The 18,781-nt window shown below is 46.2% G+C and overlaps 1 protein-coding gene across 1 annotated transcript in view; it reads right to left on the reverse strand.

Annotated features, from left to right (window-relative positions):
* Window positions 1–18,781, reverse strand: part of LOC135551361 (electrogenic aspartate/glutamate antiporter SLC25A13, mitochondrial) — a 91,190-nt gene that overhangs the window by 8,011 nt on the left and 64,398 nt on the right. The window contains 2 exon segments of the mRNA XM_064982580.1: window positions 1,639–1,777; window positions 12,917–13,057. Coding sequence (XP_064838652.1) covers window positions 1,639–1,777; window positions 12,917–13,057 — 280 coding nt within the window.

Genomic DNA, 18,781 nt, shown 5'->3' on the forward strand with positions numbered 1-18,781 from the left:
GTCGTCTCCAGCCATTGAAAGAGAGAGAAAGAGAGTGAGAGAAAGAGGGAGGGAGAAAGAGAAAGCGAGAAATAGGGAGAGAGAGAGAGAAAGAGCAGGAGGAGGAATTAGGAGATGACCAGCGCTGCAGTGTGTATTGAGATCAGGGGGTCTGCTTGGCAAATAATGCCACCCAAACTGAGCGTGTAACTCAATTTCCTGCGCCGACTGTTAAGCACTAATTGCCAAAAAGGCTTAAAATGTAGAGAAAAAAATGCTGATAAATGTAGAGGAGTGATAAATGCTATGAGCAAATGCAAAATCATAAACTGCATTTCAGGTTTGTAAACCATAGCTCCCGGACCCGGTTGAGGGAATAACCAAAATAAGAGGGAGGGGGAAAATAGGGAGTAGGAATGTCTTTTTAAATTTCTATGAGTTTCCATGAAGCGCCGTGATCGCTGCTCACTCAGTGCTGAAGAGCAGAACTACAGTACTGACCAACATTATCCCTCAGGATTCAAAATAAATATTTATCCTTTTCTTATGATGTTCCAAACCACCCTGACTTGGCTTCCGCGCTCGTCTTTTTATACACTGTTTTCTTTAAGACAAACCCCCTCCAATAAAAAATATTAAACCTACAAACTCCCTCCAGATCATATTTTCGTGTATGAAGAGGAGAAAGAGACTTGTAAGACTGTGGATCCAAACGGTTGGATGCCTTTCCTCCGGGTTGCCAGTATTGTGAGAGTAAGATCTGTTTATGGCTGACACAGGTCCCATCCTCACCTCCCTCAGCACCCCTAACATACAGGTAGTATCTCAACTAACACCCTATTCTGTACTTTTGACCAGAGCCTTATGGGTCCAGAGAGAGAGAGAGATATTGGACCCTGGTCAAAAGTAACACACTATGTAGGGAATAGAGTGCAATTTGGGACACAGCTCAGGCTGCCAGTTCCTATATGTTAGCAGTGGAAAGTCATCCCATCCCGACCTTGTTGGCTGGCAGGCAGGCAAGCGGTCTCTCTCTCTCTGGGCTCTGTCTACTCCCACAGTGCTCAGCTCCAAACCCCAGCCAATCACTGAGCACTCTAATTAGGAATGACCACGATTGAGCCTGCGGTCGCCGGCGGCTACTGGGGCCCGAGGCCTGGAGCCAGGAAGTTGGGATGGTTAGGGGGATGGAGGCTGGAGGGACGGAGGATGGAGGGTTAGAAGGATGGATGGGGGAAAGGAAGAATAGAGGGATGGAGGAATGGAGGTTAGAGGGATGGAGCCGGGGCCTTGGGTCTGGGCTGGGGTCCATGTGGTGGCTCACCAACCACCAGGGACACTCATGCATGGTTTTCTGCTTCCCCAAGAATGGTTCCTTATTTAGCTTGTGATAGTGGCGTTTTAACAGTATGGTTTCTTTCCTCTGAATTGTCATCTTCTGATCGTCATTGACCAATATGGTTGAAAAACGTTGTATTTTTTGTATTATTCATTTGTCCTGAAGTTTTTGGATGTGTATATATACTTTATCATATAGGCCGAGAGAATGAGAGATCAAGACAGATACAGAGAGAGAGGGAAAGAACGACAGAAAGAGGGAACCAGGCAGAGACAGACAATTCTCAAAAGACCCTGGGTCTGAACCACATGGTATCTTACCTGCTATGGCCCCTGAAAACAGCAGCTTGCCCGGTCCGATTCTCCCATCCTCATCACTCATGTAGGCCTTGACGTGCGCATAGCAGGGGAAGTAGATGGCTGAGAAAGGGATGTCTCGCAGGAAACAGGCTTTGGCTCCCTGTGGATGATGAAGAGATACAGAAGAGACAGAGGTGTGAGGAAAGAGAGGGGGGATTGAGAGGGGAAGGACAGAGAAACAAGGAGGAGTCAAAATAGAGGAAGAGGGAGACAAGAAGGGAGGGAGAGCAAAGGGGAAGACAGTGAGAAAGAAAAAAGGAGGGGGTGAAAAAAGAGGAAGAGAGACAAGGGAGGGAGAGAAAAGGTGGGAGGGAGAAAATTATTGAACTGAATTGAAAAGGTGGGAGGGAGAGAAAATAAGTTTCGTAAGAGACACAAACATTCTTTGAGGAGGACTCAAAGGACATAGAGTACTGTAACACTTTTCCTCTTTCCATCCCTGATTTTGAAAATATACCATAAACATGTTTTATTGGTTGGAAAGATGTTACCTTCAACAGTCTTGATTTTTCCAGTTCCATGGGAACATCATTTATCATAGCATAGCTTGTGGTTTTATTTCCGAGAGTTCTAACCACAAAATGTCTAAGACTGGTTTCTGTTCCTGTCCCTCTGTGTTTGAAAAGCCGGTACCTTACACATCACTAGGGCTAGGAGTGTTTCCTGCTGACCATGTGACCTGACCAAGGAAAACTCTGGGCCCTTCGCTACAAATCATCAACTCTCCTCACTTCTCTTCTCCTGCTTTGGTGAGACGAGAGTGTGTGTGTGAGAGAGAGAGAGAGACAAAGAGAGAGAGGGCAAGAGAGACAAAGAGAGAGAGGGCGAGAGAGAGAACAAGAGAGATGAAGAGAGAGTAAAAGATGAGACATCAGGAAAAGAAGAGGAAGATTGCTTCTGTCCGTCACTGTAAACAAAGCCATATCTTCAACCAGATTACGTTTCATCTTATTCCCCACCTTGGCTGCCATCCAGGTGGGGTTGAGGCAGGGGAAGGGAAATGGAAGGGTTCTCCCTTCAACAGAGTAGTTTAAAGCCAGGTTGCATCCCAAATGGAATCCTACTCCCTACATGGTACACTACCAGACCAGAGCCCTATATGGGTTCCCTTTGGGCCCTGGTCAAACGTAGTACACAATATATAGGAATAGGTTGCCAATTGGGACACTGCCAGGAGAAGTGCTTTAGACAGGCTTCATTTAACTGCTGGGGTTAATCCTACCACTCATACACAGTTTGCACAGATACCTCCCTATACAGGTATCTCTGCTGTCCTCAAAGGCTTTGCTTCATTCTCCCCTCCCCACCAGGGCCGCCATGCCAGACTGCCTGCTAAAAAGCTGCAGATACTATCGCCAGGGCCCTGGTTCACATTCACAGACAGGCTCGTCCTTGTGCCTGCTGAGGCTGGAGAGGCTGGGATTATGTGATTCATGTGAATCTACTCTGATTCTACTGTGATTCATGTGAATCTACTGTAATTGTACTGTGATTATACTGTGTTTCATGTGATTCTACTTTATCCATAATCCATTATGCCTGTGAACGCAGGATAATGTATACCTACAGTTGAAGTCGGAAGTTTACATACACTTAGGTTGTCATTAAAGGAGTCATTAAAACTCGTTTTTCAACCACTCCACAAATTTCTTGTGAACAAACTAGTTTTGGCAAGTCGGTTAGGACACATTTGTGCATGACGCAAGTAATTTTCCAACAATTGTTTACAGACAGATTATTTCACTTATAATTCACTGTATCACAATTCCAGTAGGTCAGAAGTTGACCCACTGGACTAAGTTGACTGGCCTTTAAAGAGCTTGGGAAATTCCAGAAAATTATATCATGGCTTTAGAAGCTGATATAGGCTAATTGATAGGCTAATTGACATCATTTGAGTCAATTGGAGGTGTACCTGTGGATGTATTTCAAGGCCTACCTTCAAACTCAGTGCCTCTTTGCTTGACATCATGGGAAATCGGCCAAGAACTCAGAAGAAAATTGTGCACCTCCACAAGTCTGGTTCATCCTTGGGAGAAATTTCAACACACCTGAAGGTACCACGTTCATCTGTACAAACAATAGTATACAAGTATAAACACCATGGGACCGCTCAGCCGTCATACCGCTCAGGAAGGAGACGCGTTCTGTCTCCTAGAGATGAACGTACTTCGGTGCGAAAAGTGTAAATCAATCCCAGAACATCAGCAAAGGACCTTGTGAAGCCCCTGCTCCACAACAGCCATAAAAAAAGCCATTGTTATGTTATGTAATAACCATCGTTTTGTTCGGAGGAAAAAGGGGGAGCCTTGCAAGCCGATGAACACCATCCCAACTGTGAAGCACAGGGGTGGCAGCAGCATGTTGTGGGGGTGCTTTGCTGCAGGAGGGACTGGTGCACTTCACAAAATAGATAGCATCATGAGGTAGGAAAATTAGGTGGATTATTGAAGCAACATCTCAAGACATCAGTTAAGTTTGGTCGAAAATGGGTCTTCCAAATGGACAATGACTCCGAGCATACTTCCAAAATTGTGGCAAAATGGCTTAAGGACAACAAAGTCAAGGTATTGGAGTGGCCATCACAAAGCCCTGACCTCAATCCCATAGAAAATGTGTGGGCAGAACTGAAAAAGCGTGTGCGATCAAGAAGGCCTACAAACATGACTCAGTAACACCAGCTCTGTCAGGAGGAATGGGCCAAAATTCACCCAACTTATAGTGGGAAGCTTGTGGAAGGCTACCCAAAACATTTGACCCAAGTTAAACCATTTAAAGGCAATGCTACCAAATACTAATTGAGTGTATGTAAACTTCTGACCCACTGGGAATGTGATGAATCAAATAAAATATGAAATAAATCATTATCTCTACTATTATTCTGACATTTAACATTCTTAAAATAAAGTGGTGGTCCTAACTGACCTAAGACAGGGAATTTTTACTCTGATTAAATTTCAGGAATTGTGAAAAACTGAGTTGAAATGTACTTGGCTAAGGTGTATGTAAACTTCTGACTTCAACTGTACATAATACACAGTATGTATCTCCTTCTGTATATGGCTATGAATGAGGGATAGTACATGGTGTTGTCATGCCGTTGGCCTCTTTGGGTATAGCAAGCACATCCCCCTCTCCCTGCCTCCCCCTTGCCTCCTTCAACTAGGTTGCTGTGGTCAGAGAGACGTCGTAAATTCCTGAGAAGATCCTGCCACATGGCCACACAGTAGAGAGAGAGTAGATTTTCATGGAGAACAAAGGAAATCCTTCCACCTCACAGAACTTGAGTTCCGAACAAATTTCATGTTCCGGAGAAAGTATAAAAGATCGGTGAAGAATCCAGCTATGAACTGGTCCGTTTGTCACAACTCGGGGAAGCTCATGAGAGACGGTGTGGCCACATTACCATAACGCTGTTTATAGAATAGCCTCAGATATGAGGTTTACATCTAATTGTTGTATAAGATGAATGAGTGAGGATGATACTGTTTACACAATTTTACAATGTGATTTTGGACTGTTTAATGAAGGAAAACTCAAAAAGGGAATTGGATTTGAACTAAATCAGAGGACCGCCCTTGAGCCCAGTTAGGGTCAGACATCCTGGGACAGCCTTTTCTGCCATTCCAAATTAAAACCCCACTCGGGATTTCGATCTGCAGACCGAGTTTACCTCAATTACGAGATGACTAAAGGTTGCAGACCATGTTTTTCTCCATTAGGAGGACAAAGGTTGTAGACCATTGCTGAATATTTTAACCATACCACGTGGTTAAACTCTTAGACTATCGATACCGACAGAATAAGAACAAGTCTTTGATATTAATCTAGTGTGCAGCTAGGATTTCGGTATCATTGAACGCGAAGAACGACAACCGCCGAAACATCTATTCTATAATGAATGTCACTCTGAACAATCCCCTCTAACCAACCGAGAGAGACGGACAATTCTACAAAATAAACTTTTCACCAGCGATCAAGACGACACACTGAGCGTAAAAATATATATAGATTACAATTGTTCCCGAATGAGTGAGCGTTCATGTGCAAAGGATTAGCATTTCAATTGTTATAATTATCACTCTGTAGTGACTTCTTAGTCGACCCCCACTTTCCCTTTTGTCTAACAAGCCGCCATGCCGGTTTAGCCCACTAGGGCACATTCCCCTATCATTTCATGTAACCACATTTGCCTTGTTTGTTTCTTTGTTTATGCATTTCTGTGAATTACTTAGTTCGTAATAAATAAATTATTTAAGACAATTGATGTATGGATGACTCATAGTGAAGACTGGGTTTGTGCAGATAACCAACAATTTACGATGTTTGGAATGAGACTAACGTGAGGTAAAGTAAATAATTCATTAATTCGAAAACTAATTGATCAGATATAAAATATCTGAAAAGTTATTTTAGGAAATTATAACTTTGTAATCTGAATATTTTTCCTTGGTGCCCCGACTTCCTAGTTAATTAGTTACGTGATTCATCAGTTGATCACGTAATAACTAATTACAGAGAATCTTTGATAAAAACTATAAGTCTTCAGTTAATGATAGTAAAGACACAACAGTGTATATAGTATGATTGATTGTTAGTATGTTTCTTTAATTTTTTTATTTAACCTTTATTTAACTAGGCCAAGTCAGTTAAGAACAAATTCTTATTTTACAGTGACGGCCTGCCGCGGCCAGACCCCGGGCCAATTGTGCACCGCCCTATGGGGCTCCCGATCATGGCCAGTTGTGATACAGCCTGGGATCAAATCAGGGTATGTAGTGACTCCTCTAGCACTGAGATGCTGTGCCTTAGACAATCTCCTTAGACCGTGTCTATCTGAATGCCTGTGTGTATGAGCACTGGAGTACATACAAGTATGTGTTTATATGAGTGAATAGGTTTGTCTTGATAAAGCCATTCAGTCAGTCAGCCATTCAGTCAGTCAGCCAGTCAGTCAGCCAGTCAGTCAGTCAGTCAGTCAGTCAGTCAGTCAGCCAGTCAGTCAGTCAGTCAGTCAGTCAGTCAGTCAGTCAGTCAGTCAGTCAGTCAGTCAGTCAGTCAGCCCCTCCAGCAGCAGAGCGGAGGTAGGTAGCAGGAAGAGGCAGAGAGAGAGAGAGAGAGAGAGAGAGAGAGAGGCTGAGGGGGAGGGTAATTAGCCTGACAAAGGGTGCTCTGTGCCTGGGCACAGCCCTGAGGAGCCAGCCCGTCTGGAGCTCACTAGTCCTCCCTCCCGGCCCTCTTCCTCTCTCTGAATGCACATTGTCTCAGAAGCAGGACAGGAGACACAGACACAGGGGAGGACTAGAGGAGGCACCACCACTGTCATACCGGATTCAGCATTCTTATAGACATAATGGAGCAGGCATACTATAGACGCAAACATATTCACATTTGTGCGCACACACACACAGACAAGTGAAGGCACCAGGTTCAGCATTCTCTCTCTCACACACGCACGCACGCACGCACGCACACACACACACACACAGACAAGTAGAGGCACCAGGTTCAGCATTCTCTCTCACACACACACACACTGATTGACAAACACAGACGACTGTCATGAGAAGAACCTGGGAAGAAATTGAACTGAAACTTTGCCACAGAAAGAGAAAGGGGTAGAATCTGCAAGCTCTGGATAAAGGACCTGGAGCTTTTTAAAATGTTTTTAAAGCTTTCATTTAAATGAAACTCAAAAAGTGTTAAAACCCACAGTTTTAACAAGTGACAAAAGCCTAAATCAGAACTCTTTAAAAAGGCTTTGTGCATCAAAGACACTGATCATCGGTGCCCTTTTAAAAAGCAACCTCTCTATAAAGAGAATGACCCACGGTAGTTCTAAAATAACACCTGAGACATTAAACTCCTACTCTTATTGGTAAAAAATAAAAGCTATGCATCCAAGCCTCTTTAGTCATAAGAGTCCCATCTAGTCAACATATTTAGGAGACCTCGTGAGCTGTCCTAACCAGTTAAGAGTTACCAGCAGGTGCCTTGATCATAGAAAAAGGCAGCCAGTCAGTGGTTCCTGTGCCACATACAATTGCTTTAGAGTTGAAAGAATGTTTTGATATTTCTACATGATTAATCCATAAATAATCTAGACCTACATGGAACAGTATCTTTGCTTTTTACAATTATTTCACAAGGCCTATTTCACATGATATGCCTCAATATTTATAGACACTAGGCTAATAAATAAACATGTTTTTATTTTGATTATTTAATTACCGACATGTTATTTCAAGTTCTCTTGGAGCGCAATATCACGGGATAAATTGGGATAAATTGGACCTGTCTATAAATTGGGCAATTGAAGACATTTAGGGCTTATATTAACTTTGATTGTGTTCAATGATAATAATAGACCTTTTAAACGTTGTATGCAACATTATCGGCAAGTGAAATGATGCCTGCTGTGCAAAAGCGATTTAGAGTTCCTAAACGGGAAAGATGAGAGCGTTGATATAACAGTAATATTGTCAGCTTCCACTTTTATCAACCATCAGAATCTGTAAAAAATAAATAAATAAAAAGGTTATGTATACCAACATATTAGGCAATAATTAAGAGTAGGCAAAGTGATTCTGTCAGGCAAAAATGATATCAAACATTTTATCATTGTAACATTTTATCTATCAGTAACATTCACCATGGTTGTCTGAAGTGTGCTATTGTCACACCCTGATCTGTTTCACCTGTCTTTGTGATTGTCTCCAGGTGTCACCCATCTTCCCCATTATCCCCTGTGTACTTACACCTGTGTTCTCTGTTTGTCTGTTGCCAGTTCATCTTGTTTTGTCAAGCTTACCAGCGTTTGTCCTGTCAGCTCCTGGTTTTTCCAAGCCTCTTTTTTCTCGCTCTCCTGGTTTTGACCCTCGCCTGTCCCGTCTCTGTACCCGCCTGCCTGACCACTCTGCCTGCCCCTGAGCCTGCCTGCCATCCTGTACCTTTTCTCTGTTGCTGTAATAAACATTGTTACTTCGACACGGCCTGCATCTGGGTCTTACCTTGATACCTGATAGATTTATTACAAGACGCTGTGGAGAGGACTGGGGAAAACGCTGCATAGAGGACTGGGGAAAACGCTGTGTAGAGGACTGGGGAAAACGCTGCATAGAGGATTGGGGAAAACGCTGCATAGAGGACTGGGGAAAACGCTGAGGAGAGGACTGGAGATAACGCTGCATAGAGGACTGGGGAAAACGCTGTGTAGAGGACTGGGGAAAACGCTGCATAGAGGATTGGGGAAAACGCTGCATAGAGGACTGGGGAAAACGCTGAGGAGAGGACTGGGGACAACGCTGCATAGAGGACTGGGGACAACGCTGCATAGAGGACTGGGGATAACGCGGTGTAGAGGACTGGGGATAACGCTGCGTAGAGGACTGGGGATAACTCTGAGGAGAGGACTGGAGATAACGCTGCATAGAGGACTGGGGATAACGCTGTGTAGAGGACTGGGGAAAACGCTGCATAGAGGACTGGGGAAAACGCTGCATAGAGGACTGGGGAAAACGCTGCATAGAGGACTGGGGATAACTCTGAGGAGAGGACTGGAGATAACGCTGCATAGAGGACTGGGGATAACTCTGAGGAGAGGACTGGGGATAACGCTGCATAGAGGACTGGGGATAACTCTGAGGAGAGGACTGGAGATAACGCTGCATAGAGGACTGGGGAAAACGCTGCATAGAGGACTGGGGAAAACGCGGTGTAGAGGACTGGGGATAACGCTGCGTAGAGGACTGGGGATAACTGAGGAGAGGACTGGAGAAAACGCTGCATAGAGGACTGGGGATAACGCTGTGTAGAGGACTGGGGAAAACGCTGCATAGAGGACTGGGGAAAACGCTGCATAGAGGACTGGGGAAAACGCTGCATAGAAGACTGGGGAAAACGCTGCATAGAGGACTGGGGATAACGCGGTGTAGAGGACTGGGGATAACGCGGTGTAGAGGACTGGGGATAACGCGGTGTAGAGGACTGGGGAAAACGCTGCATAGAGGACTGGGGATAACGCTGTGTAGAGGACTGGGGATAACGCTGCATAGAGGACTGGGGAAAACGCTGCATAGAGGACTGGGGAAAACGCTGCATAGAGGACTGGGGAAAACGCTGCATAGAGGACTGGGGAAAACGCTGCATAGAGGACTGGGGAAAACGCTGCATAGAGGACTGGGGAAAACGCTGCATAGAGGACTGGGGAAAACGCTGCGTAGAGGACTGGGGATAACTGAGGAGAGGACTGGAGAAAACGCTGCATAGAGGACTGGGGAAAACGCTGCATAGAGGACTGGGGAAAACGCTGCATAGAGGACTGGGGAAAACGCTGCATAGAGGACTGGGGATAACGCGGTGTAGAGGACTGGGGATAACGCTGCATAGAGGACTGGGGAAAACGCTGCATAGAGGACTGGGGAAAACGCTGCATAGAGGACTGGGGAAAACGCTGCATAGAGGACTGGGGAAAACGCTGCATAGAGGACTGGGGAAAACGCTGCATAGAGGACTGGGGAAAACGCTGCATAGAGGACTGGGGATAACTCTGAGGAGAGGACTGGAGATAACGCTGCATAGAGGACTGGGGAAAACGCTGCGTAGAGGACTGGGGAAAACGCTGCATAGAGGACTGGGGAAAACGCTGCGTAGAGGACTGGGGAAAACGCTGCATAGAGGACTGGGGAAAACGCTGCATAGAGGATTGGAGATAACGCTGCATAGAGGATTGGGGAAAACGCTGCATAGAGGACTGGGGAAAACGCTGAGGAGAGGACTGGGGACAACGCTGCATAGAGGACTGGGGACAACGCTGTGGAGAGGACTGGGGACAACGCTGCGTAGAGGACTGGGGATAACGCTGCATAGAGGACTGGGGAAAACGCTGAGGAGAGGACTGGGGATAACGCTGCATAGAGGACTGGGGATAACGCTGTGTAGAGGACTGGGGAAAACGCTGCGTAGAGGACTGGAGATAACGCTGCATAGAGGACTGGGGATAACTGAGGAGAGGACTGGAGATAACGCTGCATAGGGGACTGGGGATAACGCTGTGTAGAGGACTGGGGATAACTCTGAGGAGAGGACTGGAGATAACGCTGCATAGAGGAATGGGGATAACGCTGCATAGAGGACTGGGGAAAACGCTGAGGAGAGGACTGGGGATAACGCTGCATAGAGGACTGGGGATAACGCTGTGTAGAGGACTGGGGAAAACGCTGCATAGAGGACTGGGGAAAATGCTGCATAGAGGAATGGGGAAAACGCTGCGTAGAGGACTGGGGAAAATGCTGTGTAGAGGACTGGGGAAAACGCTGTGGAGAGGACTGGGGATAACGCTGCATAGTCTGAGGAGAGGACTGGGGAAAACGCTGCGTAGAGGACTGGGGATAACGCTGCATAGAGGACTGGGGATAACGCTGCATAGAGGACTGGGGAAAACGCTGAGGAGAGGACTGGGGAAAACGCTGCGTAGAGGACTGGGGAAAACGCTGCGTAGAGGACTGGGGAAAATGCTGTGTAGAGGACTGGGGAAAACGCTGTGGAGAGGACTGGGGATAACGCTGCATAGTCTGAGGAGAGGACTGGGGAAAACGCTGCGTAGAGGACTGGGGATAACGCTGCGTAGTCTGAGGAGAGGACTGGGGAAAACGCTGCAGAGGACTGGGGAAAACGCTGCGTAGAGGACTGGGGATAACGCTGCATAGTCTGAGGAGGGACTGGGGAAAACGCTGCGTAGAGGACTGGGGATAACGCTGCATAGTCTGAGGAGAGGACTGGGGAAAACGCTGCGTAGAGGACTGGGGATAACGCTCGTAGAGGACTGGGGATAACGCTGCATAGAGGACTGGGGACAACGCTGCGTAGAGGACTGGGGATAACGCTGCATAGAGGACTGGGGAAAACGCTGAGGAGAGGACTGGGGACAACGCTGCATAGAGGACTGGGGACAACGCTGTGGAGAGGACTGGGGACAACGCTGCGTAGAGGACTGGGGAAAATGCTGCATAGAGGAATGGGGAAAACGCTGCGTAGAGGACTGGGGATAACGCTGAGGAGAGGACTGGGGACAACGCTGTGGAGAGGACTGGGGATAACGCTGCATAGTCTGAGGAGAGGACTGGGGAAAACGCTGCGTAGAGGACTGGGGACAACGCTGCATAGAGGACTGGGGACAACGCTGTGGAGAGGACTGGGGACAACGCTGCGTAGAGGACTGGGGATAACTCTGAGGAGAGGACTGGGGATAACGCTGTGGAGAGGACTGGGGACAACGCTGTGGAGAGGACTGGGGACAACGCTGCGTAGAGGACTGGGGACAACGCTGTGGAGAGGACTGGGGATAACGCTGCATAGAGGACTGGGGATAACGCTGCATAGAGGACTGGGGATAATGCTGCATAGAGGACTGGGGATAACGCTGCATAGAGGACTGGGGCGGCATAGAGGACTGGTGATAACGCTGCATAGAGGACTGGGGACAACGCTGCGTAGAGGACTGGGGACAACGCTGCGTAGAGGACTGGGGACAACGCTGTGGAGAGGACTGGGGATAACGCTGTGGAGAGGACTGGGGATAATGCTGCTTAGAGGACTGGGGATAATGTTGTGGACAGGACTGGGGACAACGCTGAGGAGAGGACTGCGGAGAACGCTAAGTAGAGGACTGAGGAGAATGCTGAGTAGAGGACTGGGGAGAATGCTGAGGAGAGGACTGGGGAGAACGCTAAGTAGAGGACTGGGGAGAATGCTGAGGAGAGGACTGGAGAGAACGCTAAGTAGAGGACTGGGGAGAACGCTAAGTAGAGGACTGGGGAGAATGCTGAGGAGAGGACTGGGGAGAACGCTAAGTAGAGGACTGGGGAGAATGCTGAGGAGAGGACTGGGGAGAATGCTGAGTAGAGGACTGGGGAGAGGACTGGGGAGAATGCTGAGGAGAGGACTGGGGAGAACGCTATAAGTAGAGGACTGGGGAGAATGCTGAGGAGAGGACTGGGGAGAACGCTAAGTAGAGGACTGGGGAGAACGCTAAGTAGAGGACTGGGGAGAACGCTAAGTAGAGGACTGGACGACGCTGTGTAGTGCTAGTGAAGTGCTAAGAGAGGCAGAAACCAAAAGTATCAGAATAGACATGTAGACTGTAGAAAATTGCTAAAATTAGTGTTAGAGTACAGCTGTGACCTAATAGTCCCTGTCTTTTAATACAGTACTTAGTGTAGTAGTGTACAGGAGGACCTGCCTTGTAGAGACCAAAGAAACCCAGGTCCTTGATGACAGATATGGCGCTGACGCGGGGGCCGGTGGTGATCTCTCCAGCCACCTGCAGGCGGATCTTCACAATCTCCAGAGGGTTGGTGAAGATCACCTGGGATCCACCCGCCTGGACACACACGGAAACACACACAAAGTGGGGATTAACGGAATAGTGATTCGTGAAACCTGGATTAGCAGCAGCCCAAGGGGAATCTTTTTGTAAAACAGCTGTAAGAGAATGGGCTATAAGTGACCACTGGAGCTACAGTATGTAACAGAGGGTAACCATCAGCGTACACCGATGGTGCCCTGATAGGGACATCACAGGTCTGACTAATGTCATACACACACAGGACAGTTCACATAGGCTACACTGGCCTGTAGACTGGCTCATGGGTCTGTCAGTAATGGGTGTTGTTTACTGTAGACTGGCTCCTAGGTCTGTCAGTAATGGGTGGTCACTGTAGACTGGCTCCCAGGTCTGTCAGTAATGGGTGTTTACTGTAGACTGGCTCCTAGGTCTGTCAGTAATGGGTGGTCACTGTAGACTGGCTCCCAGGTCTGTCAGTAATGGGTGGTCACTGTAGACTGGCTCCTAGGTCTGTCAGTAATGGGTGGTCACTGTAGACTGGCTCCCAAGTCTGTCAGTAATGGGTGGTCACTGTAGACTGGCTCCTAGGTCTGTCAGTAATGGGTGTTCACTGTAGACTGGCTCCTAGGTCTGTCAGTAATGGGTGTTCACTGTAGACTGGCTCCTAGGTCTGTCAGTAATGGGTGGTCACTGTAGACTGGCTCCTAGTTCTGTCAGTAATGGGTGTTTACTGTAGACAGGCTCCTAGTTCTGTCAGTAATGGGTGGTCACTGTAGACAGGCTCCTAGTTCTGTCAGTAATGGGTGGTCACTGTAGACTGGCTCCTAGTTCTGTCAGTAATGGGTGGTCACTGTAGACTGGCTCCTAGTTCTGTCAGTAATGGGTGTTCACTGTAGACTGGCTCCTAGGTCTGTCAGTAATAGGTGTTCACTGTAGACTGGCTCCTAGTTCTGTCAGTAATGGGTGTTCACTGTAGACTGGCTCCTAGGTCTGTCAGTAATGGGTGGTCACTGTAGACTGGCTCCTAGGTCTGTCAGTAATGGGTGTTCACTGTAGACTGGCTCCTAGGTCTGTCAGTAATGGGTGTTCACTGTAGACTGGCTCCTAGGTCTGTCAGTAATGGATGTTCACTGTAGACTGGCTCCTAGGTCTGTCAGTAATGGGTGTTCACTGTAGACTGGCTCCCAAGTCTGTCAGTAATGGGTGTTTACTGTAGACTGGCTCCTAGGTCTGTCAGTAATGGATGTTCACTGTAGACTGGCTCCCAGTGTGTCTGTAGTCTCTGAACCATCCGTCTTCAGTTGCACCCTGCCTGAGGGGTTCTGTCTCCACAACGCTCCAACTGTATACCTGGTACCGGAGATAAAACCGCCAGCCACAGGCCCAGACAGGTTCTTCTCAGAGAGCTTGAAGGTCGGCACAGCTTTCATGCACAGCTACGCTATCTGGAGCAGGGGGTGCGGTGTGGCAATGGCTGTTGTCTTTTCCATGTTTGTGCTGCTACCATGTTGTGCTGTTGTCATGTTGTGCTTCTACCATGTTGTGCTATTGTTATGTTGTGCTGCTATCGTGTTGTGCTGTTGTCATGTTGTGCTGCTACCATGTTGTGCTATTGTTATGTTGTGCTGCTACCATGTTGTGCTATTGTCATGTTGTGCTATTGTTATGTTGTTCTGCTGCCATGCTGTGCTGCTACCATGTTGTGCTGCTACCATGTTGTGCTGTTGTCATGTTGTGCTGCTACCATGTTGTGCTATTGTCATGTTGTGCTGCTACCATGTTGTGCTGTTGTCATGTTGTGCTGCTACCATGTTGTGCTGTTGTCATGTTGTGTTGATACCATGTTGTGCTGTTACCATGTTGTGCTGTTGTCATGTTGTGTTGATACCATGTTGTGCTGTTGTCATGTTGTGTTGATACCATGTTGTGCTGTTGTCATGTTGTGTTGATACCATGTTGTGCTGTTGTCATGTTGTGTTGATACCATGTTGTGTTGTTACCATGTTGTGCTGTTGTCATGTTGTGCTGTTACCATGTTGTGCTGTTGTCATGTTGTGATGTTGTCATGTTGTGTTGATACCATCTTGTGCTGTTGCCATGTTGTGCTGTTGTCATGTTGTGCTGTTACCATGTTGTGCTGTTGTCATGTTGTGCTGTTGTCATGTTGTGTTGATAGCATGTTGTGCTGTTACCATGTTGTGCTGTTGTCATGTTGTGCTGTTGTCATGTTGTGTTGATACCATGTTGTGCTGTTGTCATGCTGTGTTGATACCATGTTGTGCTGTTGTCATGTTTTGTTGATACCATGTTGTGCTGTTGTCATGTTGTGTTGATACCATGTTGTGCTGTTACCATGTTGTGCTGTTGTCATGTTGTATTGATATCATGTTGTGCTGATGTCATGTTGTGCTGTTGTCATGTTTTGTTGATACCATGTTGTGCTGTTGTCATGTTGTGTTGATACCATATTGTGCTGTTGTCATGTTGTGTTGATACCATGTTGTGCTGCTGTCCTGTTGTGTTGATACCATGTTGTGCTGTTGTCATGTTGTGTTGATACCCTGTTGTGCTGTTGTCATTTTGTGATGCAACCATTTTGTGTTGTTGTCATGTTGTATTGCTGCCATGTTGTTGATATCATGTTGTGTCTTAGGTCTCTCTTTATATACTGTGATGGTGTGTGTTTCTCTTGTTGTGTTTTGTCTACATTCATTTTATTTGTTAATCCTAGCCTCCGGCCCAGCAGGAGGCCTTTTGCATCTTGCATCATTCTAAATAGGAATTTGTTCTTAATTGACTTGCCTTGTTAAATAAAGGTTAGATAAAGAATCATTTGAAATAAGCAGCTAAAGTAGCTAACTCTGTCTCGGCAGGAAGAGGGAGAGCCGGGACATAGTTACCCAGGAAGGCAGCAACCCTTCAGGAACAGTCTCTCTCTCTCACACTAGTTGCCCCTGGATACCATGGCTGAAAAGTGGCACAGTGCAATTAGATAGAAATCTGTTTCCATGGAGTCCTTCCCTGCCATTAAATAGGGCATGTACTGTTTGTTGTACTTTTCTCTCCCCCTCCTTTGCTGTGAATTATTAATGTGTAATTGCGTGTGTCCCCTCTATCTTATGGGAAGGCTATCAAATGAGTACCCCAATCTGAATGTGCAACCTTGTGCGTTTTTTAACAGCCGCCCCCAAATTCGTAAGTAAATGTTCCCATATTTTGAGGGAGAGATCATAATCGCCCCATTGAAGGGAGTAGTACATTAAATAGTGGCGCAGAACTGACAAACATTTCCCTTCCGGAACTAAAAGAGAAGCATTGACTAGTAGGGGCCGATTCTTCATTCTAACGACTCACAGGTACAAATGTATCACTATTTATTTCTGTGGAAAATGATATTTCATAGTTGATTACAGCGACCCTCTAATAGCAATGCATTTATTACCGGGCCGTTGGACACAGAGATGATTAACTGAAAATAGGGCCTCTTGAGCAGCCAACGCTCTCGCTCACATCAATTGGACACTAATTGGGAGATTTCTAAATGTTAAAGAGAGCAACAACAGGTTAGAGAAACCACCGCACAATTAGGTCTGACAGACAGAACAACAGACACGTCTGTCAGGGGGGGAGAGAGAGAAAGAGGGAGAGAGATGGAGAGAGACAGAGGGCGACAGAGAGCAAGAGAGAAACAGACAGACAAAGAGAGAGAGACAGAGAAAGAAACAGAAAAAGAGAGGGAGAGAGACAGAAAGAGGGAGAGATTTGATTACAGAGTGAGACAGTCGGTGGCGCGCTGATAATTCCCAGGTAATTACAAGGCAAGGTGATCCCCTGAGGGGGTTTGAGAGTCAGAACCTCAGACACGCTCCAGCACTACATCCACAGTATGTGTGGGTGTGTTTCTGTGTGTGTGTGTGTGTGTTTGTGTTTCTGTGTGTTTGTGTTTCTGTGTGTGTGTGTTTCTGTGTGTGTGTGTGTGTGTGCCAGATCACTCAAGATTGACTTTGAAATTGGACGTCTGTCCATGTCCTGAGGATGTCGGGAAATGCCTTCAAAACCAGCCACTAGGGCCAACAGTGAGGACTATTACCATCAAGTTTTGGGTTTTGCTACAGCATTGTGGACAAGGGTGGCGGATGGGGGGAATCCCGTGACTCCAGTGGTAGACACTCATTGTGTTAACTCTATCCCAAACCTTAACTTAACCATTCAGAATGAACGCCTAAACTTAATGTTTAAACCTATCCCAAACCTTAACCCTTAACTTAACCATTCAGAATGAACGCCTAAACTTAATGTTTAACTCTATCCCAAACCTTAACCCTTATCTTAACCATTCAGAATGAACGCCTAAACTTAATGTTTAACTCTATCCCAAACCTTAACCCTTAACTTAACCATTCAGAATGAACGCATAAACTTAATGTTTAACTCTATCCCAAACCTTAACCCTTAACTTAACCATTCAGAATGAACGCCTAAACTTAATGTTTAACTCTATCCCAAACCTTAACCCTTATCTTAACCATTCAGAGTGAATGCCTAAACTTAATGTTTAACTCTATCCCAAACCTTAACCCTTATCTTAACCATTGAGAATGAATGCCTACACTTAATGTTTAACTCTATCCCAAACCTTAACCCCTAACTTAACCATTCAGAGTGAATGTATAAACATAATGTTTAACTTTATCCCAAACCCGAACCCTTATCTTAACCATTCAGAGTGAATGTATAAACATAATGTTTAACTCTATCCCAAACCTTAACCCTTATCTTAACCATTCAAAGTGAATGTATAAACATAATGTTTAGCTCTATCCCAAACCTTAACCCTTAACTTTGACATTTGGAGAAATGTGGATGAACATCAGAATCTAAAGTAAAATTGGTAACTTGTTACACACACACACACACACACACACACACACACACACACACACACACACACACACACACACACACACACACACACACACACACACACACACACACACACACACACACACACACACACACATCCTTGGGGTAACAGCTATGAAAAAGTTTACTTTTCAATGGCAAACAATAGTTTAGCACTAGTTAGCAAGCATTAGCCAACCTCAATTAATAACCACTCAGACTTTCATGGGTGCCAGAATTCTTAACTGAGGATTACACAAGCGTGCATGCATTTACGAGTCTGTGTGTGTTTATGTTGATGTGCTCATGTGCATGTTAAACGTTGTGATAAATGTTTAATAACTCTCAACGGAGCTGAATAACAAACCGTTACAAAGGCTTAAAAATCAAACCATGCAAATTGAAGCGATTTACACTGAATAATTGCCAAAGTGAAAACTAACAAAGCAACACTGTACTCTCTCTCTCTCTCTGACTCTCTCTCTCTCTGACTCTCTCTCTCTCTCTGACTCTCTCTCTGACTCTCTCTCTCGCTCTCTTTCCCCCCATATTGGCCCAGTATTTTGAGTAACCAAGCCCTCAAATGAGGGCCAGCGACCGCCTGATAGGCTTCCAGCCAGCTAGCAGCGTCTCAGTAAACGGAGCATGCCATTCTTACCAAATAATCATTAAGACCTGGCAACCCTCACTGAGCTTAATTCTGAGGCTATTATGAGGGGAGGAAAGAGCGGGGGAGAGAAGAAGGAAGAGAGGGGTGAGCAGAGGGGAGATGAGTGGGGAAAGAGGAGAAGAGGAAAGGAGAAGAGAAGAGGAAAGGAGAAGAGGTTGAGATGAGTGGGGGAAAGGGAAGAGGAAAGG

The sequence above is a fragment of the Oncorhynchus masou genome, chromosome 13 (genome assembly GCF_036934945.1).
Source record: "Oncorhynchus masou masou isolate Uvic2021 chromosome 13, UVic_Omas_1.1, whole genome shotgun sequence".
Lineage (NCBI taxonomy): Eukaryota > Metazoa > Chordata > Actinopteri > Salmoniformes > Salmonidae > Oncorhynchus > Oncorhynchus masou.